Below are 23,809 nucleotides of genomic sequence, written 5' to 3' on the forward strand. Positions count from 1 at the left end.
ACATTTGGAAGCAAAAAGATATTCCGTATATTCTCAACACGCAGGGACTTTTAAACACCCACTGTCTGAAGCATTTTTTAAATCTTTTTCGTATGATTAACCTTTAGCGTTGGCGTCAATATTTTGGTAGTAACTGTTTCCTAATTAATACGGTAACATCGGGCAACGATCGTACCATTATATTTCGATAGACATGAGTTGGAACAGGGGAATACCATTTTATTTGCAAAAATCCGAACAAAACAAACTCATCGATAGTCCTTGTTTTAAACAACGGTACTATAATTAAAATGAATTTAGATTCTATAATATTTTTTTAGACTAGGAAAAATAATCTGAGTTTCACAATTGATTTTTAACCTTTAACCTCTCCCCCCCTCCAACTTGGGAAAGATAGGTCAACCGGGCAAATGGGCGGGGTCCATCTTGAGAAGGAACGCCCCCTAAATCAAGGTACTCCACGGCCGAAACGTTGTGTTCTCTTTCTTCTTTTTTTCAGCACGGAACAAACCTATTACTTGTTCCTTTGCAGCCTACGCAGCCACCCACCTGAACTACAACAAATCACACCCACTCGCACCTTGGGCCAATTTTACCAACAAGGTTTCTAACTTAAAAAAAAAAAATCAGTTCCTTCTTGTTTAAATAACTGTACCCACAGGAATCGATCGATAGGGGATTGAGAGAGAGAGATGAGATCACTTTATTGGCCATATACAGTTTCTTGTATCAGGAATTTATCTTTCGCAGACCCCCAGCTTGCTCTCCATGAGAGACACAGACAGGGAGAGAAGGTGGGGGTCAGAGCACAGGGTCAGCCATTGTACAGCACCCCTGGAGCAGTTGGGGTGAAGGGCCTTGCTCAGGGGCCCAACAGAGTAGGATTCCTCTGCCAGCCACGGGATTTGAACCAGCAACCTCCCAGCCACAGGCACAGATCCTGAGCCACAGAGCCACCACTCCACCCCGTTGTGCACATTGTGCAGTATGATTGTAGAAAAAGTAAAAGTGCATGTGGAGGGGTAAATGAAAGCAGGTTTTGTCAGCCACAGGTTCTTGTACAAACTGTATTGATGCTGCACAGACTACCGAACCTGTGTGCAGAATTTCACAGCACCAAAAATAGCTTCGCTGTCAAACTCGGTGGCTGGTAGCAAAGCCCGGAGTGGACTACCTGCTGCCAGTCCCGGATCAGGATTCCTGCCATGCTGGGCGCCTGCCTGCCTTTACCACAGTGTTGTTTGCCCCAGGAGCCCGTTTAATGCCCGTACGAGTGTGAGACAGCAGAAATAGCCAACAGATACCCCCAGACCTGTGCTTTGGTGCACCAAGACGCCTTTATTAGTCCACAGTACATTCAGTCACATGTTCATCTGCGATCCCTGCAGATGTCACAGATATCTGCTGTCTGCTGGAACACATACATCTGCAGAACCGAAATGAAGAAAAAGGAGCTTTACATCATGTGCACTTGTGCTGCCAAACCCCACCCAACTGGGGTGAGCTGATCGGGGTCCTCTTGCCTGCTTCCCCCCCAGCTACGTTACAGTGTCTAAAACTGCAGTCTGGGCTCGTCTGTGAGCTCTAACGAATTCTAACAGGCTGTGAGTGATCCAGCTATTATATCTCTACATTTACTATGTTATATAGCGCCTTTTGTAACCAGATACCCCAAAGTGCTTTACTTCTCAAAACACACACCAACCACAGCTCTGACAAACAGGAGAGCACAGCTCTACAGTGTTGATTTGAACTCTTTAACATTTTTAAATAAAAAAAAACTTTTGTATTGTACACATCGAGTTATAACGCGACATCTTGTGTCACCACCCAAACTGGTCGGTTCGCAGGAGGTGGTTTTCCCAAAACTGGGATGCACGACAGGATTCTCCAGGATCTGCTGCGGGATCTTGGGAATTAAGGGCTGGAAAATCCTGGGCGCGGGGGGGGAGGTCAGAAGAGGGGGTCGTTGTCGGTCTTCCAGGCCGCCCCCCCTCGCCGCCGCCCCCTGGAGCCCCGGTCGATGCAGGGGATCTTGTGATTGGCCCTCATCACCACGGCGACGCTGCAGGAGTCTGGCCTCTGGATCGCCTCGCACCAGTCCGGGAAGTCGATGGGCTGCTGGCCTCTGGGACGCAGGGAGAGAGGATCATGGCACTCGGATACATTGGGATTTCCCACTTTCCCAGGTCATCCGATGAGATTCCCACTCCTGGTTCCCACCCCTGGCCCTGGTGAGCAATTTATTTCTGCAGAGCTTCTAATTACTTAATTGAACAATCAATTAACAAATTTATTTATGGGGGGGTTGCTCTCGGTGCTGACTTTGTCAGAGATCTTTAAGGGGCCTGAAAAAAATGGATGCCCCTTTGTAGACACACAGGAGCAGTAGACAACCGCCCATCCATTTTCTAAGAGCTTCCTGCAATTCGGGGAACAGGCGCAAGGCGGGGTACACCCTGGACGGGACGCCAGCCGATCGCAGGCCACTCGTAGACACGTTACACACAGGGCCAGTTTTCCCAGAGGCCAATTAACCCACCAGCATGTTTTTGGACTGTGGGAGGAAACCCACGCAAACAGGGGTAGAACATACAAACTCCACACAGACAGCACCCCAGGAATGTGACCCAGGGCCCCAGAACGGTGAGGCAGCAGTGCCGCCACTATGCCACTCACCAGTGAATTCCCCTACAAACCAAGACATCTACCGGATCAATTATGAGAGGAGAACTGCCGTTTCCTTCAGACCCTGTTGCCAAGCAACACTCCCTCCACCACCACCCCAGGCAATGATGTCATTAGCATCTCCTCCACACACCCCGTCCCCCAGATCTCCCGTCCGCCCCACTCCCCCCCCCCCCCGCCTGCGGCTGCAGCTCTGACAGGGGGCCCCAGGGCCCAGCTGGAGAGAGAGCCCCACTCACTGGTCACAGCAGCCCACGCCGAAGGGGTTCAGGCAGATGCACTGGTAGCAGTCCTTGGTCAGCCAGGTCTCCCCGATGCCAAACACCTGGCCCTTGTGCTCGCAGCTTGCTGGAAAGACAAGGAGCAGCACTCAGACTCCCAGGACATGCAGAGCACACTGAGCACTCAAACTCCCAGGACACACAGAGCACACTGAGCACACTGAGCACTCAGACTCCCAGGACACACAGAGCATGTAGACATGCAGAGCACACTGAGCACTCAAACTCCCAGGACACACAGAGCACCCAGAGCACGCAGAGCACATTGAGCACACAGAGAACACAGACTCCCAGGACAGACAGAGCACATAGACACACTGATGCACACAGAGCATACAGACTGATAGGACCCACAAACCACATACTGTAGATGCACAGGACACCCAGAACACACAGATTCACAGACTCACAGGACACATAGAAGACTCAGATTCATAGACTCCCAGGACACACAGCGCAGGCAGATTCAAGAACTCACAGGACACACAGGACATACTGTATAACCACATTTCCAAGCCACCCAGAGGCTGAGCTTCAGCTCTCTGATGGGGGTGCTGTCCGGGTGAGCTTGCCTGTGCCTCAGTACCCAGATCACCAGCGTCCTGGCCGCGAGTCGGTCGGCCTGTCACCCACGATGCCGAGCTGGCGCTGCCCAGGCTGACCGGCCACTCTGGCCACGGCTCTGACTGGTTCGACGGCTCACTGCCCTGGTCTTACCTCTGGCGTTGAAGTAGCACTCCCCGCTGGCAGAGGGGGCCACGCCGCGCAGAGCCACACTGATCCAGCACAGACCCAGCAGAGCCGCTGCCTGGCTGCCCTTCGCCTCCATCTCTCTGCGACAGTCCGAGCCCGACCCGCCTGCGCTCCCGACTCCAGTCCGAGATGCATATTTATACCCTCCTCTCCCTTTCGTAAATATTTACCCCGCTGCTCTCCCTTTGTGCCTGTGGCTATTGTGCGGTACAGTGTACACACTGTGGGGAGGGCAGATAACAGCACTGTAGCCTGACCGTTGTGTGCCAGCTCATCACGCACTCTGATACAGACACACACTAATACACAGAGTCTGACACTGATACACACACACAGATACACAGAGTCTGACACTGATACACACACACTGGCACACACACACGCTGATACACAAAGTCTGACACTGATACACACACGCTGATACACAGAGTCTGACACTGATACACACACGCTGATACATACACACACTAACACACTGACACACACTGATTCACACACTGACACATATAGACTGACACTAACACACACACACACACACACACAGTGGAGAGGAGAAGAGAGGGGACACCAGTGGGTGCAATGAGGGGAGGGGACACCAGTGGGTGTGGAGAACAGCTAGGACACCTGTGGGTGTGATGAGGGGAGAGGACACCAGTGGGTGTAGAGAAGAGAGGGGACACCAGTGGGAGTGGAGAGAGGACACCTGTGGGTGTGATGAGGGGAGAGGACACCAGTGGGTGTGGAGAAGAGAAGGGACACCAGTGAGAGTGGAGAGAGGACACCTGTGGGTGTGATGAGGGGAGAGGACACCAGTGGGTGTGATGAGGGGAGAAGACACCAGTGGGTGTGGAGAACAGCGAGGACACCAGTGGGTGTGGAGAGGGGAGAGGACACCAGTGGGTATGATGAGGGGAGAGGACACCAGTGGGTGTGGAGAACAACGAGGACACCAGTGGGTGTGGGGAGAGGACACCAGTGGGTGTGGAGAACAACGAGGACACCAGTGGGTGTGGGGAGAGGACACCAGTGGGTGTGGAGAGGGGAGAGCGAAAGGAGAACAGAGGATAGGGGAAGCAAAGCCAATCGGGGCAGGAATGAGTACAGCTCTGTTGAGGTCAGAGTGGTGTGTGCACGGGGTATCTCTGCCTGTACAGATCTCCATCTGTGTTTGAGCAGCGCAGATAACACTCACATACACACACACTGACGCAGCTCTGCTCTGTCCAGGGGGAGAGGGGGAGGTGGGGTGACCCACTGACACTGGCCCGATAGATTCCACCTGTCCCCAGGCCAGAAGACACAGGTGTGGCCCAGGGGGTGAAAGGTCACAGGTAACAAGAGGGGAACCCAGAAGCCCACCCCCAGTTAAAAGCACTGTTTTGGAGAGTGGAGAGCCCAGTGTACATGTGGCTGGTCGCCCTCAGTCAGAGAAGACACTCAAACTTTTGGCGCACTATGGCTGCTGTCCCATCATCCAGGTGGGGCTGCACACTGGTGGTGGTGGAGGGGATCCCCATTACCTGTAAAGCACTTTGAGTGGAGTGTCCAGAAAAGCGCTATGAAAGTTATTATTATTATTAAACTTTAAGATGAGAAACCCAGGCAGAAATGGTCAAAGGAGACCCGTGAGAGAAGGCAGTAACACTCAATATCACCTTGCTTGGTTACTCTATTTATTTAGAATTGATCTTTTACAGAACTGAGCAGCAGCTAAGTCATTTCAGTGCCTAAATCCCTCCGCTGTTATGCAGAGACACTATATATAGAAAAATAGCAACAGGAGGAAAATAATCATTTTCTTTTGTTTGTCTTGTACAGGACAGAGGGAGACATCATGAGAGGAAAGAGGTAGAGAACAGAGGAAGAGACGGGGGAGAGAGAGAGAGTGAGGGAGAGGAAGACAGTGAGGATGAGAGACAGTGAGGGAGAGAAAGACAGAAAGGTGATAGTGAGGGAGGTAAAGTCTGCAGTCACGGTCTAGGGAGCTGAGATCAGGCGTCTCTGCCAATCCAGGGCCACTTCTGCTAATCTAGATCTTAATTAGTCAATTAAAAACATTCTTCCTGGTGACAGAGCGCAGGCGATGTTGTCACACACGCAGGGCAGGGTGGGGGTGGGGTCTCAGTGTGGTCGTATGGAGGGCTGGGGGTCACAGAGGGGTCAGCCTTCTGTCACGCGGGTGGGTGGGGGAGAGAGACAATTTGGAAAGAGAAAGACAGAGGGGGGGGGGGGGGGGTGAAGGAGAGAGGAACAGAGGCAGCGATAATGAAGGAGTGTCTTGGTCAGCACCAGGATACTGACCCCCCCCATAGGACGAGATCACACCAGCCCACACAACAGTGGACCGTGTTCCACGTTTCCGATGGCCTATAGGATCAAGGCACTGTCCTGTCTCCCTGGCTCTCATCAAACCTGCCACCCCTGTCCTACAGCCTCTTTCAGCAGTGACCCCTCTTTAAGAGCAGTGAAAACCCATCCATCCGTCAGCCCCCCTTCCATCGTATCTGTACAAGACTGGGGGTGTGGGCACAGGACCTTCGGTATTCCCTGGCTCCTGAATATTCCCGATTCCTTTGTGCTTATTCCCCCTTCCCCAATCCATTCTTTATTCCTTACTCCTCATGCACATGGACTCTAGCGAGTGGATCTGGGATGAAATGGGTATCTTCGGGAGTGCAGTGGGGTTTACTTAGGTGTGCATGGTGTGTAAAGAAAGGTTTGGGGTGTACTGAGTGTAGAGTGGGTGTTTTAGAGGGGTTTGGAGGGTGTCGTGGGAATTAGGGTGTGATTTAGAGAATGAGTGGGGTGTAATGGGGTTTGGAGGGTCTAGCGTGGGTGTTTTAGAGAAGTGAAGGTGATGTAGTGGGGTTGCAAGGGCAGTACTGGAGATCTTGATAGGTTTTGGGGGTGCTGAAGAAGCGTAGGAAGAGTGAGAGTTTTGGGGTGCTCAGACTCCCAGTGCTAGCAGCAACATGAGAGGCTGGAGGAGGACCAGACTTCCCAGCATCCGGAGTCCGGAGGCTCCTGAAAGATGAAAAGACAGATTTTTGTAGTTGAGAATTCAATTCTGTAGCAGCTCTGTGCAGCGGAGTCATGGGAAAATGGCCCTCCTGGGTCTCGTGACGCTGCGCACTGCTCACACACAGGAGGGTGGGGGCTGTCCTCCCCACGGGACCAGTGTGCTGTGGGTCCGGTTCTGGAGCCCCCTCCTTTCACCCCAGCCGGCTCGTTTGGTTACCAAATGATCCCAAGGAATTCAGCTTCAACAACAGGGCTGGGCAGCTTGCTCCACACACTGTTCCTGTTCTCAGCCTGAAATGTGTGGATTGGAATCACAACTTCCGCTTGTGTCCTGGGGTTCATGTTGGGTTATGGGTGTTGAGAAGCCCTCCTCTGTGTACTATGTGCTGTGACAGTAGTGCTCAGGATTTTAATGTTTGTCTGGAATCTCCCTGTAGCCCCCCTTTCAGCAAACTAAAGAGATCAAGTTCCATGACCTTGTGCGCGTGTGCCATTTCTCCAACATCAGGAATAAACCTTATTTTTTTGTTCGGCCAGTGACGGCTGGCAACACCCCCACACTCACCGGCTTTCTGAGGCAGGGGGGTGACCGTTGCAGGAGTGGTTGTGGTCTGCGCCCGGGGGGTGAACTGCACCCCCAAGACGTCCGCAAGCGCCTTTTTCTGCAAGTCGTTCATGGCTGACTTCTGAGCCTCCGTTACCATGGCAGCATTGTCAGGGCCCAAAGCCTGCAGCTGAGTGGCTGAGACATTCTGCACAGAGACCACACAAGGGGAAACCGATAAATACTGTAACACATAGCTGTAACACCTCTTCTGCTGATTATCGATTAACCACACAAGGGGAAACTGATAAATACAAACCAGTACCACAGCTGTAACACCTCTTCTGCTGATTATCAATTAACCACACAAGGGGAAACTGATAAATACAGACCAACACCACAGCTGTTACATCCAGTTGCGGGATCTGGATGGAGAGAAACTATGTAGCAGAGTGGACATGAGGGACTATTGCCTTCATACATCTGTACATTGTACCTGTGACATTAGAGCCCAATTAAAGTCTGTCTACCAGCCCAGCGATCAGCACAGTGTGCAGCTGACTGTGGTGAACGCTCCAGGGCAAAATATGGACACACACACACAGGTGATCCCCTGAACGGCATCCCAGAGACACTCACTGCCAGGCGCTCCGGCGGGATGAGGGGAATGGCCGAGGCGGAGATGAAGGGGAGGACGGAGGAGACCAGGACCTGCAGCTCCGAAGCACTGAGACCAGCTGTGGAGAGACAAACAGAGCGAGTGACCAGCGGGACAGACAGACCAAGAGAGAGAGTGGCCAGTGGTCAGAGAAACGGACAGTGGGCAGTTTCCCCAGTGGACAGACCAGCTGGATGGAGAGAGAGAGTAACTGGCTGGACAGAGATCAACTAAACCAGACATCAAGATGAGCTGGACAGCTGGTGGGAGACATTAATCGAGGCAGAAAGAGCGACTGCGTGGGAGGGCGAGTGACAGGCCCCCCTGGCCAATGGCGAGAGAGCGAGGGACTGAGCGATGCCCAAGCTGGCCAACAGGACAGAGCATCGGGGCGGACTGACCCATGACGTTCCCGACTTCGCTGACCACAGCTTCTGTCCAGGTCTTCATGTCCCCGTAGACGGCCACGGCCTTGTCCTTGAGCCTCTCGTTCACGGCCAGCGGACACTCTGCCGAGCCCAGCACTCTCGCCGCTCCCCTGCGCGGAAGACCGTGAGGAACTGTCTTTACACTTCGCCTGTTGGTACATGATTCTGTGCAGTGTGCATCTCGCACAGACCTTAGTTCAGTAGTACTGGCTTCTATACTACAGGGTGTGCCACTGTTGTTGCTAATGTGTTAGAATATACAGTAATAATAATAATAATAATAATAATAATAATGGGTGCCTTTCTGGACACTCCACCCAAAGCGCTTTACAGGTAATGGGGATCCCCTCCACCACCACCAGTGTGCAGCTCCACCTGCACAATGCACCAGTACTCTCCCCACAGCTCTCAGTGGGGAGGAGAGCAGAGTGATGAAGCCAGTTCAGACACGGGGGTTATTAGGAGGCCCTGACTGGTAAAGGCCAGGGGGAAATTTGGACAGTATTTCTGGGGAGTGGTGGGGTTCAGCCTTACAGAAGAGGGATCTGCCCGTTACAGTCCATTCCTGGGCCCATGCCGCACGGCAGGAAGAAGGAGAAGAGTCGCAGTTTCAGCAGCTGACCTGTAGGAGGCGGTGTTGATCTGCGAGACCTGCTCTGGCGTCATCCCGCAGACAAACTGGCCCAGCCCCACCAGCTCCAGTGCTCCCAGCGCCCCGGCACTCGCGTGGGTCTGCTCCAGGAACCCCTGCAGCACAGCCTCTCTCTGTGGGAGCAACAGTGGCAGTCCGGGTCAGAGCGGGCAAGTGGCGCAGTCCAGGCTCGACCCGGAGAGGTTTAGGCTAGAGGGCAACCTGCTCCCTGAGCTACTGCCCGTACAGCACTGACAACCCGCTGATGTGCGTCTACAGAGCAGAGCCACTGACCTGAGCCTGTGTCCAGTTGCAGGTGGACAGGGGACCCAGAATGTCCCCTGATGTGCGTCTACAGAGCAGAGCCACTGACCTGAGCCTGTGTCCAGTTGCAGGTGGACAGCGCCTCCACAGTGTCCACCGACAGGTTGAGGGAGCGCAGCTCGGAGGGGGAGAAGCCCTGAGCCAAGCAGCCCAGCTGGAGGAGATGCTCTGCGGTCAGGGAGGAGGGGACTCCCCAGGCCTGGACAGACAGACAGGGAGGGTCAGGACACAAGGACAGGGGAAGGATACAGGCAAGATCTGAGGAATCTCATTCGGCTGTCCAGACTCTTCCCTGTGCCACTTGAATGAATGACATTTTTCCTTCAAGTCCAGGAAATGGAACTGTGAAGAGACCCACAGCAGATCCAGGGAGGCAACTGGGGAAAGGGAAAAACTGGACAGCAGGACAATGCTGAGGCAACACTTATTCCTCATTAGATGAGGAACGGAGCAGCGATCAGTACCTGGACAGACTTGTTGCGCAGTGCGGCCAGCTGCTCCACGCTGAACCCCTTGACCGTCCCCAGAGTGGACAGGCCGTCCTTGAAGGTCTCAGGGGTCATAGAGGCCAGCTGCTCTGGGGTCCAGAAGACATTGCTGTCGCCCAACTCCAGAATCTGCTGCAGTGTGGGAGTGCTGGAGACTGGGAGACAGACAGGGAGAGACAGACAGGTGGAGAGAGGGAGATATAGACGGGGGAAAGGGGGAGAGAGAGATTTGGGAGAAAGGGAGACAAGAAGACAGGAAAGAGTACAAGAGGGCGTATTTATCATATATATATATACTGTATTATAACTAAAGACAAACCCCTGTTTCCAAAAGTGAGATTTGAGCACCCCATTCCTCAGCTCTCCCCTCCTGCCCATCCCATTGCTCACCTGCGCGTCTCTTGCGCATACTGCCAGGGGGCGCTGTGATGAGAGAGTACAGCTTCCAGCGCAGAGCTGTCAAGTTCAGCTGGCTGCTGTATTCTGTTGCGGTCGGCCCTGATGGAGGAGCAGGCAGGGTGTCCAGGAGGTCCAGCAGGGTAGTTTTCAACCAGGACTGTCACAGGTAAGAGCAAAAACAGAGAGTCTGACTGAGAGCGCCAGACCAGAGCAGGACCAGAGAGCTCTTTCTGACTGAGAGCACCAGAGCAGAGCAGGACCAGAGAGCTCTTTCTGACTGAGAGCACCAGAGAGCTCTTTCTGACTGAGAGCACCAGAGCAGAGCAGGACCAGAGAGCTCTTTCTGACTGAGAGCACCGGAGCAGAGCAGGACCAGAGAGCTCTTTCTGACTGAGAGCACCGGAGCAGAGCAGGACCAGAGAGCTCTTTCTGACTGAGAGCACCGGAGCAGAGCAGGACCAGAGAGCTCTTTCTGACTGAGAGCACCGGAGCAGAGCAGGACCAGAGAGCTCTTTCTGACTGAGAGCACCGGAGCAGAGCAGGACCAGAGAGCTCTTTCTGACTGAGAGCACCGGAGCAGAGCAGGACCAGAGAGCTCTTTCTGACTGAGAGCACCGGAGCAGAGCAGGACCAGAGAGCTCTTTCTGCTGCAGTGTGGTGGGTACGGGAGCAGGGCGGGTACCTTGCTGGGCAGTGAGCGAAGGGCAGTGTCGTTCAGCAGCAGGAAGGGTCCCAGTGTTGCCATCATGCTTGAGGTCCAGGTGGAAGGATCCCTGGAAGAAAAGGATTCCAAAGTGGGAAAATCCTCTGGGCAGAAGCACAGCTAGGGGCTGGCATGGCAGCTTGCGGTTCGACCACCAACAGAAAACTCCTAAACTCCAGCCTCGGCCCCCATTTTATTCAGAGGCTTTTACTCCTGTTCCTGGCTTTCATCGGCGTGTCCGAGTGTATCCCAGAATGCTGGTGTGACCTTGTGGATCCCAGGACATTCATGTTTATCCCAGTGTGTGTTTCATGGCTCTGTGTCTCCCAGTGTAATCCAGCGTGTCCCTGTGTCTCCCAGTGTGTCCCTGTGTCTCCCAGTATAATCCAGCATGTCCCTGTGTCTCTCAGTGTAATCCAGCGTGTCCCTGTGTCTCCCAGTGTAATCCAGCGTGTCCCTGTGTAATCCAGCGTGTCCCTGGAGAAGGCCTAGCTGGCGCCCCAGTGCCCACCCCTCTCTCTCCCTGCTCCTCACCCATAGATGCTCTGTATCCGCCCGAAGAGCGCCTCTCTCCGGCTGGCGTTGAGCTGTCGGCACTGTGCCAGGGTGGAGAGGCTGGCGTTGAGGGCCTCCTGGGACAGGAGAGAGAGGTTCTGGGGCCCCAGTTCACACAGGAGGGGCCCAAGTTTCAATACATCTTGCCCAGTCAGCGACGTCACATTTTTGCCCTGAAAGGGGGACAGAGAGAGCCGTCGTCTTATTCTTTTGGTATTGGCAGTAATGCTTTATAAGGTTAATATTCCATCATTCAATGTGCAAAATCACTTGAATGGAAAAAATGGTTTCTAACTGGTTAATTAGTTACTGGAAAGATGAGTGAGATCATTTCATTTCCTGCGGGTTGAAGAGAGGAGTTCAGGAAGAGGACTGGATCTGTGTAATGGAGCGTGTCCCAGCCCATTCATGAAGTCAGTGGGTGAACGAGCGCTCACCAGGCATGCCAGGGCGCGGTCTCTCAGGGCCGGGCGGGTGAGGGAGCTGTGCGGAATGGCAGTCAGGTTGATCTGCGCCACCTTCTCCAGGAACTGCGAGCACACTGCCGGCGGGAGGCTGGCCAGCTTCTCCGGACTAGCGGGAGAGGGGGAGAGAGAGGGGAAGGAAGTACAGTTAGTGTAATGGCAATGAACTCCGAGGTGCTCTGTCTCGGTCTCTCCTTGCCTGCTCCCTCTGTACCTCTGTGTACACATCCTCCGTTACCCCTCAGCGTGCCTGGTCATCCTGGGTCATCCCAGTGTATTCACTTACCCCATGTGTCCCTATCACTCATTTATCCCTAATTACTCCAATATCATTGTCCCAGTGTGCATTCTTCTTTATCCCGTTAGTATTTTTCAGTGTGTCCCAATGTGTTCTGGTCTCCATGTATACCAGTGTGTCCCATTGTATCCCTGTTTGTCCCCGTCTATCCAGCTATGTCCCTGTTCATTATGGTGTCTCTGTTCATTCCCAGTGTTATCCAATGTCTCCCTGTTTATCCCAGTGTGTCCCAGCTCTCTCCTATTTGTTACAATGGATTTCTGAGATCTGCATATTATCTCAGGGTATTCCAGGACGTACCAATGCATTCCTTTATGTGCCAGTGAATTTAGTGTTACAGCACAATCCGATACATCCCTTTCTATTCCTGTTTATTCTATTGTGCCAGTGTATCTCACTACTGTGTGCCTTAGGCTGTCCCACTGTGCTCTTGCCCTCCTCCTTGACTCACGGCAGGTGCAGAAGGATCAGAGTTGGAATGGCTCGGAGCTCAGAGTCAGAAATGTTGGAGAAGTAGTTCTGTCGGAGATTACCCAGGTAGGAGAACAGCTTCTTCGCAATACAGCTCACCTGGGGGGGGGGAGACACACATCACACATGGTGACACTGGTGACCTGTGAAGGTTCTGCATACACACACGCACACGCACACATATACACACACTTGCACATGTGTGCACACGGGTGCACACGGGTGCAGGTGAGTTCTAACTTTTAATTCCCTGAATCAGGCGGATTTGCTCCTGCAGACACCCCTGTGTGAACAAGGGTGACTGGGGCTCCCCTGGTGTTCCTGCGTGTACCTGTGACTTGGAGAGCCAGGCCTCGCTCTGCACCAGTGTGTTAGTGGTCTCCTGCACACTGCTGTTGCTCACGCTGTCAATCATCGTGCAGGTCACGCCTTGCACGGCCTGGCCCAGCTTTCTGCAGAGACCATCAGCAGAACAGTATCATCATCATCACTGTGGCCACCAGTATCACCTTCATCACCAGTATCATCATCATCACTATCACCAACATTATCGTCATAATTATCATGATGAACAGTATCATCATCATCACTATCATTGATATCAACATTATCATCATAATTATCATGATTAACAGTATCATCACCAACATTATCATCATCATCATCATTGCCAGCATGATCATCATCAGTATCATCATCGCTATTAGCAGTTTCACCACCAACACTATCACAATCACCAAAATTATCATCAACAGTACCATCATGGTAAATTAGGGGTCAAAGCTACGATTAACACATAAAAATTAAGATCTTCATACTTGATGTCCTGGAGATTAAGCTTCGATCCCAAAATGTTTCTCACCAGCAGGGCAGACTGCAAAATTAAACACACACAAGGTTACTCTTATGATTGACCTGTTTTCACCCTCTGGTTCACCACACACTCAGTCTGAGCCAAACTAATTCTGCCACCCTTTTATCTGAATACAGTTCCTATGTGTGGAGTTTTGTATGTTCTCCTTGTGTTCACATGGGATTCCTCCAGGTTCCCCGGTTTCCTCCCACAGTCTAAAGACATGTTGGTAGATTAATTGGCTTCTGAGAAAATCGGCCCTGGTGTGAGCGAGTGTCTGTCTGCCTGCCCTGCAATGGACTGACATCCCATCCAGGGGGTAGCCTGCCTTGCACCCGTTGCTTGCTGGGATAGGCTCCAGCTCCCCTGTGACCCTGAATAGGAGAAAGAGGCTAGGAATTGGACGGATGGAATACAAACAAGACATCAGGTGGAAGTAGTGGGATTATCAGAGTAGGTTGAGCCTCTGTTGTTTGAAGTGCAGCAGCTCAGAGAGAAGCTCTGCTACCAAACTTCAGGCAGGGCTTTTCCAGGATGACCCTAATTGGGCTATTGCTTTAGGGAGGAAAACGTTCTTTTATATAAGTGGGGTAATTCTTGTTAGGTTTGGACTACCAGTGACAGTGCAATATAGCTGTACCTGAGCCCTGGTCCAGGGCTTTCCCTGCAGGTCATCCACAGAGCTGAGGTTGGCCTGCTGGAGTACATCCAGGGATAGGCTGGAAATCAGGGGGCCGGACAGGGTGCGGACCAGCACTGCCTTGCTGACGTTACTGAACAGCTGAGAGGGAGAGAGGAGAGAGGGGGAGAGAGGAGAAGGGGGAGGGAGAGAGGACAAGAGAAGGGAGAGAGAGAGGGAGAGCAGGAAAGTGAGGGAGAGGCAGAGTGGGAAAGAGGAGGGCCAAGAGATGGAAGAGAGAAAGAGGAGCGGTCAGGAAGAGGCAGGGAGACAGTTAAGGTTAGTTTAGTTCTGACTGCTGTCTCACCGCAGGTCAGGGGACGATTTCAGCTGGGTGTGGTTGGGGTGCTTGTACAGGAGAGGGTCACGACAGGTTTGGGGACTTACCCCTTCCAGGACAGCAGCCCTCTGCAGAGTGGACATGTCCCGGGACAGCCTGTCCAGCTGCCCTGTGCGCAGAAGTTCATCACCTCCCTTGACTGACCGCAACAGTTTAGAGCCCAGCCCCCGAATCACTGAGCCCATGGACTGGAGCACTGAGGGGGTTAACTCCTGAAAGAGCGAGAGGGGTGAGAGGGGTGACACAGTGAGAGAGACAGGGTGAGAGAGAGACAGGGGTGAGAGAGAGAGAGATTGGGGTGATACAGTGTGTGAGAGAGGGGTGAGAGAAAGACTGAGGTGATACAGTGTGAGAGAGAGGGGTGAGAGAGGGATTGGGGTGCTACAGTGTGAGAGAGAGGGGTGAGAGAGGGATTGGGGTGATACAGTGTGAGAGAGAGGGGTGAGAGAGAGACTGAGGTGATACAGTGTGAGAGAGAGGGGTGAGAGAGGGATTGGGGTGATACAGTGTGTGAGAGAGGGGTGAGAGAGGGATTGGGGTGATACAGTGTGAGAGAGAGGGGTGAGAGAGAGACTGAGGTGATACAGTGTGAGAGAGGGGTGAGAGAGGGATTGGGGTGATACAGTGTGAGAGAGAGGGGTGAGAGAGGGATTGGGGTGATACAGTGTGAGAGAGAGGGGTGAGAGAGGGATTGGGGTGATACAGTGTGAGAGAGAGGGGTGAGAGAGAGACTGAGGTGATACAGTGTGAGAGAGAGGGGTGAGAGAGGGATTGGGGTGATACAGTGTGAGAGAGAGGGGTGAGAGAGGGATTGGGGTGATACAGTGTGAGAGAGAGGGGTGAGAGAGGGATTGGGGTGATACAGTGTGTGAGAGAGGGGTGAGAGAGGGATTGGGGTGATACAGTGTGAGAGAGAGGGGTGAGAGAGGGATTGGGGTGATACAGTGTGAGAGAGAGGGGTGAGAGAGAGACTGAGGTGATACAGTGTGAGAGAGAGGGGTGAGAGAGAGGGGTGAGAGAGGGATTGGGGTGATACAGTGTGTGAGAGAGAGGGGTGAGAGAGGGATTGGGGTGATACAGTGTGAGAGAGAGGGGTGAGAGAGGGATTGGGGTGATACAGTGTGAGAGAGAAGGGTGAGAGAGGGATTGGGGTGATACAGTGTGAGAGAGAGGGGTGAGAGAGGGATTGGGGTGATACAGTGTGAGAGAGAGGGGTGAGAGAGAGGGATTGGGGTGATACAGTGTGAGAGAGAGGGGTGAGAGAGAGGGAAGGGTACTGTGAAACACTGACCTTAACGTCCTGCATCAGCTTATTAGCCAGGGCCTTGGCCTGCGCAGGGTTCCAGCGCACAGCCCCTAGGGAGGACAGGCTGTCCCTGATGCTGGACAGATTCAGGTTGGACAGCTGGGACACTGAGAGAGAGGACGCCACTGAGCCCAGAGACTGCAGGACCTGCTGGGTCACAGGCCCAGAGCCCAACACCTTCTTCACCAGAAGCTGCTTGACCTGCAAGGGCAGAAACACGGAGAGGTCTCTCAGGAGGGAGGAATTACCACAGCTGTAGGAGCGCAGGGCGGGGATACGGACCTTGTCAATTCGCGAGTTGTTACAGACTTGGAGGTGAGACAGAATCTTCTGGCTGACAGAGTCACTGGGGGGCTGAAGATCATCATAGAAACAGGTCAGAGAGCCCAGCCTGGTGAGGGAGAGGGGAGAGGAGAGAGGAGAGAGGAGAGAGGAGAGAGGAGAGAGAGGGAGGGAGGTATAGAGAGACAGAGGGAAGGAGTCAGAGGAGAAAGAGGGGAAGATAAATGTCAAATTCAAAGGTTTTATAATAAACTACAAAATGCCTCACAGTCTGATGCTTTTGCTTCAGTTTTCCAACTTGTGAAGACAGGACACTGGCCCAGCACTGGGGCCACACTGTGGGTTATCAACCACCCTGAGCACACCCACCTGGTCAGGTCGTCCGAGTTCTGGCTGGTGTTAAGGCAGTGGGATCGCAGCTGCTCCAGCAGTCTGCGGCCCACCTCAGGGTTCAGGGGTCCAGTACCGGTGAAGGAGTCTGGGAACTTGGGGCTCTGGAAGAACTGGCAGAACTGAGAGAGAGAGAGCAGTTACTGGTCCTGCATTGGCAACGGTGCAATTAATCTTCACGCCAATTAATCTGTTGTCTGCGCTCGAAAATCTGCAAGGCAGAGAGAGGGACAGAGAGAGAGGTCCCACAGCCAGCGGAGAGAAGCAGAGACAGAGATTTCCTGATGCATCATTAAAAATAATCTGGGATTAGACAGATATTCTTCCCCAAAATAACACATCTAATCCTAGAATTCCCACACCTGGCACAATCAACACTGTCTACTGCAGCCCAGTGTGTGATCTCCTGTCCCAGCCTGAGGAACAGACAGTGAGCCTGTCTCTCAATAATAATAATACAGTGTGTGATCTCCTGTCCCAGCCTGAGGAACAGACAGTGCGCCTGTCTCTGAATAATCATAATACAGTGTGTGATCTCCTGTCCCAGCCTGAGGAACAGTGAGCCTGTCTCTCAATAATAATAATACAGTGTGTGATCTCCTGTCCCAGCCTGAGGAACAGACAGTGAGCCTGTCTCTCAATAATAATAATACAGTGTGTGATCTCCTGTCACAGCCTGAGGAACAGTGAGCCTGTCTCTCAATAATAATAATACAGTGTGTGATCTCCTGTCCCAGCCTGAGGAACAGACAGTGAGCCTGTCTCTCAATAATAATAATACAGTGTGTGATCTCCTGTCCCAGCCTGAGGAACAGACAGTGAGCCTGTCTCTCAATAATAATAATACAGTGTGTGATCTCCTGTCCCAGCCTGAGGAACAGACAGTGAGCCTGTCTCTCAATAATAATAATAATACAGTGTGTGATCTCCTGTCCCAGCCTGAGGAACAGACAGTGAGCCTGTCTCTCAATAATAATAATACAGTGTGTGATCTCCTGTCCCAGCCTGAGGAACAGACAGTGAGCCTGTCTCTCAATAATAATAATACAGTGTGTGATCTCCTGTCCCACCCTCAAATAATAGCTTCTTGTTGGAAATATTCCTTTAATTCTTACTGCTTTGGCACACCTGTAATTCCTCATGCAAATCGGTAAAGTGCTTTTAATTTGAATTTAAATTTTGGAGGGATGGAGAGACAGACAGAAGCACTGACAGAATCAGAGAGAGCCCTCTCCTGACCCGTCCAGCGGTCAGTTCAACAGGTACCTGATGCGTGTCCACCCCGCTGAGCTCGGAGGGCGGCAGGAGGGTCAGGAAGCGCCCCAGCACCGCCATGACGCTGGAGGAGAGCCAGTTCAGTTTCGGGGGGCACGGCTCTGGGGGGAGGAGAGGGAGAGAAAGATGGGCGCTCAGTGCTGTGGGAGCAATCAGGAATCATGGGTGAGCATGCCGATGGCATCCAGCTGTTACACCATGAACCCCCTGTGAAGCTAACTGGTCCTTATACAGTACAGAAACTGGGTTCATCATAATAATAATTGACACACTTCTCTAGTGCTTTTCTGGACACTCCACTCAAAGCACTAAAGCCAAAGTGCGCCAGTCCTCTCCCCACACACCAGCTCTCAGTGGGGAGGAGAGCAGAGCGATGAAGCCAGTTCAGAGAGGGGGGTTATTAGGAGGCCATGACTGGTAAAGGCCAGGGCACCAGGATTAACAACGCTACTGGGATTTTTAATGACCACAGAGAGTCAGGACCTCGGTTTTATGTCCAAACGACGGCACCTTTTTAGAGTATAGTGTCCCCGTCACTGTACTGGGGCATTGGGACCCACACAGACCACAGGGTGAGCGCCCCCTGCTGGTCCCACTAACACCTCTTCCAGCAGCAGCCTCCCCTCCAGGTACTGACCAGCTCACACCTGCCGAGCTCCAGTGGGCTGCCAGCTGGGAGCTGCAGGGCGATACAGCTGCTAAATATTATATACAGTACTTATCTGTATGACACCAGACAGTCCCAGAAACAGAAACTTGCTCCTGGAACTTGGACCTTTTGCTTGGAATCCAAACTAGTCATTCTAGGCCTGTTCTGAGCTGGTGCGTATAAATTCAGTGTGTTGTGTCAGCCAGTGTCATATCCACACCATCCACAGAGCCCCTTCAGAAGCCCACCTGTGCCCAGCTTGGGTGTGGATCTGTCCAGGGAGCAGTTGAAGAAGCTCTGGACGAGACGTGGTCTGATCCACTTGAGAACGTCGTTCCGCATGTCAGGAGAGAGTGACTCAAACACGTCGTGGAACATTCCCATCCTGCGCACACACAGACAGAGAACACACAGCTCGTCACACAGAGAGATAGAGAGAGACACACACACAGACTGCTCATCACACACACACACACAGAGAGACAGCTCGTCCCACACACATAGAGAGACAGACAGCTCATCACACAGACAGACTGATTTATTCATTGTTCATGCCAATAAAGCTTCTTGAATTGATATGACAGCTCATCGCACACAGAAACACACAGACAGAGAGAGACAGCTCGACACAGACAGACAGACAGAAAGACAGACAGCTCATCACACTCACAGAGAGCTTGTCACACACACAGAGAGACAGACAGACAGAGAGAGAGACAGCGAGGTCACACACACACACACACACACACACACACACACACACACACACACACACACAGACAGAGAGCTTGTCACACACACACAGACAGACAGCAAGGTCACCAAGTGACACATCTGGATCCGGACTCACATCAGCTCCAGGTGCTGCCTGGGCAGCTGGCTGGGGAGGCTGAGGTTGGCCCGTGGCTCCAGGAGCAGGGGCTGGGAGCCCCACAGGAGCAGTCGGAACTGGTCAGGGGACAGCCCGCTCCCATTCCCCGCCAGCATGTCCCATGACACGGGGGCGATGAACGCCCGCAGGAGGCACTCCAGCCCGCCCTGCAAGGGGGAGGTGGGAGGTAATCAATCACTCTGACAGCCTTCTAGACACACACAGCACCTCAGCCATCCGGCAGGGCTCCAGCAGGGGGCGCACTAACCGTGACATTCCTCATCATGGACAGGAAGTGGAAAATGTCGCTGCAGTTCATCAACGCCTGGGTCACGTTCTGCAGATTCCAACGAGATTAAACACACATTTCAGAGCAAGAGAAAATCAGGAGGAAGGAGCTGGTCAACACAACACCAGGAAAAGCTGAAACGATCCCAGCAGGTACCTCTGAATCAGAACCTCCAGTCCAGTGCTCCAGTGTGGTGACCCGGGACACTACCCTGGAGGACAGGGGTTCCTAGAATCCTACACACCTGCTAATATTCATCCCTGCCCAGATTAATTACTCGTTTAAGCATCATCACCCAGGTGGGGGCTGCACACTGGTGGTGGAGGGGATCCCCATTACCTGTAAAGCGCTTTAAGTGGAGTGTCCAGAAAAACACTATGTAAGTACAAGGAAGTTTGATTGATTTGTTGATTGGTTGACTGATTGACCGATTGACTGATTGATGGAAGCCTTAAATAAAATACCAAGTTGCTTGATTGGAATCTTTTCAAGGTTTTTTTTTTTCTCAAAATGTGGTATTGTATGCTACTTATAAAATGCAGCAGTTAAAAAGTGATCTCCAACACGTTTAACAGCTAGAGACCATCAGTAGTAATAAAAGTGGACAAATATGAACTTGTCTGAGTTATGAAGCCAATTAAGGGTTGAGCTGGGCTCTCTGTGTGCGCCTCCAGTCCCACGATGAGCACCCCTGGAGTCCTGGTCGGTCAGTGAGGAGAGCAGGCTTCTGAAACAGCCCTGGGCAGGCTCAGCCCCTGCCTGTGGCTGATGGATGCAGAACAGTTGTTCTTCTAAAACCAGTGTGTTCATGTGAGCTTCATGTTCGTGTGTAGGTAACACATCTCTACCCAATGCATGCTCATGAGGAGAAGGGGTGTCCAGGTGGAGTTGTCCGTATAAGAGAGGACTGGTGTCCTGCCAGGAGACAGGATCTGGAGGAGCTTCAGGAAGTGGGACATCGGGTTGGTGGTATCATTTATTCCCAGGACAGTCCTGAGAGAAAGAACAAAAATTAGCCCTACAGTCTGTCAGGAAACCAATTGGTAGAACAGGAGGATCGTTATGCGTAACCGTGAATCTCACAGAATGCGGAGTAGGACAGGGTCAAACCAAAAGACGTAAGCCAGGGGCTTGGTCAAAAAGGGAGGCAAAGAGTCCGGTAACGAGGGAAATCCAAAAACGAAATCCAAAAGGCGTGGTCAAAAGGCAAGAGCAAAGTTAGGTACCAGGAGATCAGTCAAAAGGTTTAGAAACGCACACAAGAGAGTTCTACTGGAGGCTTCTCAATAGTGAGCAAGGGTTGGTGTGTGAGGGAACTTTAAATACTGAAAGGGAAGGGATGTGGTTGGAAAATTGGTTTGGGAGTGAGAATGTGTGGAATCTGGTCCATGTGGGAATGTGATGGGTTCAATTAGGTGTGAGATTGTGAATCAGTGGGTTTGGGAATACAACGCCGTTTGCGAGGGAGAGTGTGGGGTGTGACACAGTCCGGAGATCACCGGTCCAGTCTGGGCCGGGTCACACTGTAACCCTACAGTCCAGAGATCGCTGGTCCAGTCTGGGTCACACTGTAACCCTACAGTCCAGAGATCACTGGTCCAGTCTGGGCTGGGTCACACTGTAACCCTACAGTCCAGAGATCACTGGTCCAGTCTGGGCCGGGTCACACTGTAACCCTACAGGCCATAGATCGCTGGTCCAGTCTGGGCCAGGTCACACTGTAACCCTACAGTCCGGAGATCACTGGTCCAGTCTGGGTCGGGTCACACTGTAACCCTACAGTCCAGAGATCACTGGTTCAAGACACACTCACTTGTTCAGTGATTGCACCATTGGCACTCCCTGCCCTGCAATGAGACAGGAGACACAAGAAAGAGAGACAGTAAGATCATGCAATGCTTGAGGTGAGCTGAGGTGATCCTGATGTCTTACTAGACTAAAGTAGGTGAGCGCATGAGATGACTGAACTGGTCAGTAGATCTTACCTTTCCCAGTGCAGTTGGTCATCTGTCAGGACAGAGGAAAGGACAGAGGGTCAGTTAGAGGCATACTTGTTAATGCATCTGTAACAGGAGCTACAGACATACCGATGTGCTGCTGTGCTTACCAGTAAGAGTAAATGTTTAATTACACTGATATTATGCATAACCTCTTTGAATTTTGGTGAAACAACTTGTCTAATTATTGAGTGTAATACTCAATATTAGAGGTATTTATTGAGGTATTTTATTTTATTAGCTTTTGCTGGTAGAGTACTTTATTGCCATACGGTATGTATACGTACACTGGAATTCTTAATCGCGCTGATCTCTCGGGACATACGCAGTACAACACACACCACCACACAATGTAGAAAACAGGAACAATAAACATGTTGTGGAAAAATAAATATGTAGTAGTGAGACCTAAAAAAATAATGAAGACATGGTAGACCATCCAAAAAGTGCAGAAGTGTCTTTAGGCCCTGCAGTCAGCTGTTGAGGATGCGCACTGCAGTGGGGTAGAAGCTGTTCTCGAGTCTGCTGCTCCTTGCTTTAACAGTGTGGTACTGCTCGCCATTAACTGCGGCAGCAGATGATGTGGATCTCACCGATTGACGGTTCATCGCATCCTATAATCCTCTGTGTTGTTGCCACAACCCCTTGTGGTGCGGCTCTGTCGTGCACGGTAGTACTGCTGTACCCCACAGTGATGCCACTAGTGAGGACACTGTCTGCGGTGCTGCGGTGAAAGATCACGAGGAGCTGCTTCCCCAAGCCGCATTTCTTCAAGCACCGCAGAAAGTGCAGGCGCTGTCGTGCCTTTTTCAGCCTGGCTGCAGTGCTGTGAGGCCAAGCCAAGCTGGTGGAGATCTGCAGGCTGAGGAACCTGAAGCAGCTGACAGTTTCCACTGCTGGGCCCTCGATGTGTGGATTGGGGCGTGACTCCCCCTGGGTCTCCTGAAGTCCACAATGAGTTCTTCTGTCTTGTTGACACTCAGGGCCAGACTGTTGTCAAGGCGCTGTTGTCTTGTAAGGTGCTCCACCTCACTTCTGTCTGCGGACTCATCGTTGTTGTTGTCGTTGATCAGCCCAATAATAGCGGTGTCGCCTGCAAACCTAATGATGTGGTTGGTGCTGTAAGTGGCTGTACAGTCGTAGGTGAGCAAGGAGAACAGCCCAGGACTGAGACAGCAGCCCTGGGGAACTCCAGAGTGGAGGATCACTGCAGAGGAGATACTGTTGCCAGTTTTCTCCACCTGAGTTCTGCCCATAGCCTGAGTTCTGAGTTGCACAAGCCCAGAGTCCTGTGTTTTGGGACCAGCTTGGCAGGAACAACTGTGTTGAAAGCAGAGCTCTAATCTATCAACAGCATCTTAACATAGGTGCCCCGCCTGTCCTAATGTTCTAGGGCAGGATGTAGTGCAGTTTGTGCATGTTTGTGTATCTCTATGTTTGGGTGTATCTTTAGCACGGGATGCCTCACCAGGCTGTAGGCCTTGTCAGTGAAGTGGAGCAGTGAAGAAGGAAGTCCCTCCATCGTGGTGTTGAAGTTCTGCATCATCCTGTCTGCAGCCTCTCCCTGTGCCATTCCCTGGACCTTGTACTCCGGCATCTCCAGCATCATCCTGTCCGGCTTTCCTGCAGGAGAGCCCCCATCCAGGCAGAGTCACTGTGACCCTGCTGGCTGACTGATTGACACACTAACACACACTGACACACAAAGACACAGACTGATACACACACTGACACACAGACACATGGGCCCACAGACAGAGACACACAGACACACGGATCCACAGACAGACAGAGACCCACAGACCCACAGACCCACAGACAGAGACACATGGACCCACAGACAGAGACACATGGACCCACAGACAGAGACACAGACACATGGACCCACAGACAGAGAAATGGTCTGTCAGTTGTCCAAAGGTACTAAGAGACCAGACAGATGGACACACGGTCCAGCCTACAGTGGGACTGACCTGTGGCCTTGTGGATAGACAGCAGGACGAGGAGCAGTCCAAGCCTCCTCACAGACATGGCTGACTCCTTTGCACTCTCCCTGTGTCACTGTAGGACACCTCGGCTGGAAATGTAAAAGCACATTTAGGTTACACTGGGACTCTTGAACGGCTCACCTATCAGTTGCTGATCCACTTTTTCTGTGCATCAGTAGAAGAA

The 23,809-nt window shown here is 52.2% G+C and overlaps 2 protein-coding genes across 2 annotated transcripts; both read right to left on the reverse strand.

The window, feature by feature from the left end:
• Positions 1–1,953: 1,953 nt before the first annotated feature.
• LOC148815245 (prostate-associated microseminoprotein-like) lies at positions 1,954–3,798 on the reverse strand. Its single transcript, XM_088905893.1, has 3 exons — positions 3,687–3,798; positions 2,928–3,036; positions 1,954–2,128 (listed from the first exon to the last, which is right to left on the reverse strand). Exons 1-3 carry the CDS (start codon positions 3,796–3,798, stop codon positions 1,954–1,956), a joined length of 396 nt encoding a protein of 131 aa, XP_088762019.1.
• Positions 3,799–6,669: 2,871 nt separating this feature from the next.
• otoa (otoancorin) lies at positions 6,670–23,668 on the reverse strand. Its single transcript, XM_088905484.1, has 28 exons — positions 23,611–23,668; positions 23,106–23,260; positions 21,626–21,647; positions 21,454–21,487; positions 20,489–20,633; positions 19,620–19,688; positions 19,331–19,518; positions 18,729–18,865; positions 17,823–17,932; positions 16,536–16,678; positions 16,167–16,275; positions 15,870–16,085; positions 14,626–14,790; positions 14,200–14,340; positions 13,525–13,580; positions 13,038–13,158; positions 12,687–12,805; positions 11,911–12,046; positions 11,453–11,646; positions 10,898–10,988; positions 10,207–10,372; positions 9,793–9,971; positions 9,378–9,527; positions 8,996–9,138; positions 8,347–8,483; positions 7,927–8,024; positions 7,309–7,495; positions 6,670–6,746 (listed from the first exon to the last, which is right to left on the reverse strand). Exons 1-28 carry the CDS (start codon positions 23,666–23,668, stop codon positions 6,670–6,672), a joined length of 3,546 nt encoding a protein of 1,181 aa, XP_088761610.1.
• Positions 23,669–23,809: the final 141 nt, after the last annotated feature.

This window comes from Atractosteus spatula, chromosome 25, assembly GCF_055471065.1.
Source record: "Atractosteus spatula isolate fAtrSpa1 chromosome 25, fAtrSpa1.hap1, whole genome shotgun sequence".
Taxonomy (NCBI): domain Eukaryota; kingdom Metazoa; phylum Chordata; class Actinopteri; order Semionotiformes; family Lepisosteidae; genus Atractosteus; species Atractosteus spatula.

What these genes read in the sequence shown, in the direction of transcription:
- LOC148815245 (XM_088905893.1), bottom strand. Translation starts at nt 3,798, where the DNA reads ATGGAGGCGAAGGGCAGCCAGGCAGCGGCTCTGCTGGGTCTGTGCTGG. An exon ending in GTGCTACTTCAACGCCAGAG is followed by an intron (nt 3,037 to 3,686) that starts GTAAGACCAGGG and finishes TTGTCTTTCCAG; the next exon opens with CAAGCTGCGAGCACAAGGGC. An exon ending in GGCGTGGGCTGCTGTGACCA is followed by an intron (nt 2,129 to 2,927) that starts GTGAGTGGGGCT and finishes CCTGCGTCCCAG; the next exon opens with AGGCCAGCAGCCCATCGACT.
- otoa (XM_088905484.1), bottom strand. Translation starts at nt 23,668, where the DNA reads ATGTCTGTGAGGAGGCTTGGACTGCTCCTCGTCCTGCTGTCTATCCAC. An exon ending in GGGCTGCTGTCCTGGAAGGG is followed by an intron (nt 14,341 to 14,625) that starts GTAAGTCCCCAA and finishes TCTCCCTCTCAG; the next exon opens with CTGTTCAGTAACGTCAGCAA. An exon ending in CTGATCCTTCTGCACCTGCC is followed by an intron (nt 12,047 to 12,686) that starts GTGAGTCAAGGA and finishes CTCTCCCGCTAG; the next exon opens with TCCGGAGAAGCTGGCCAGCC.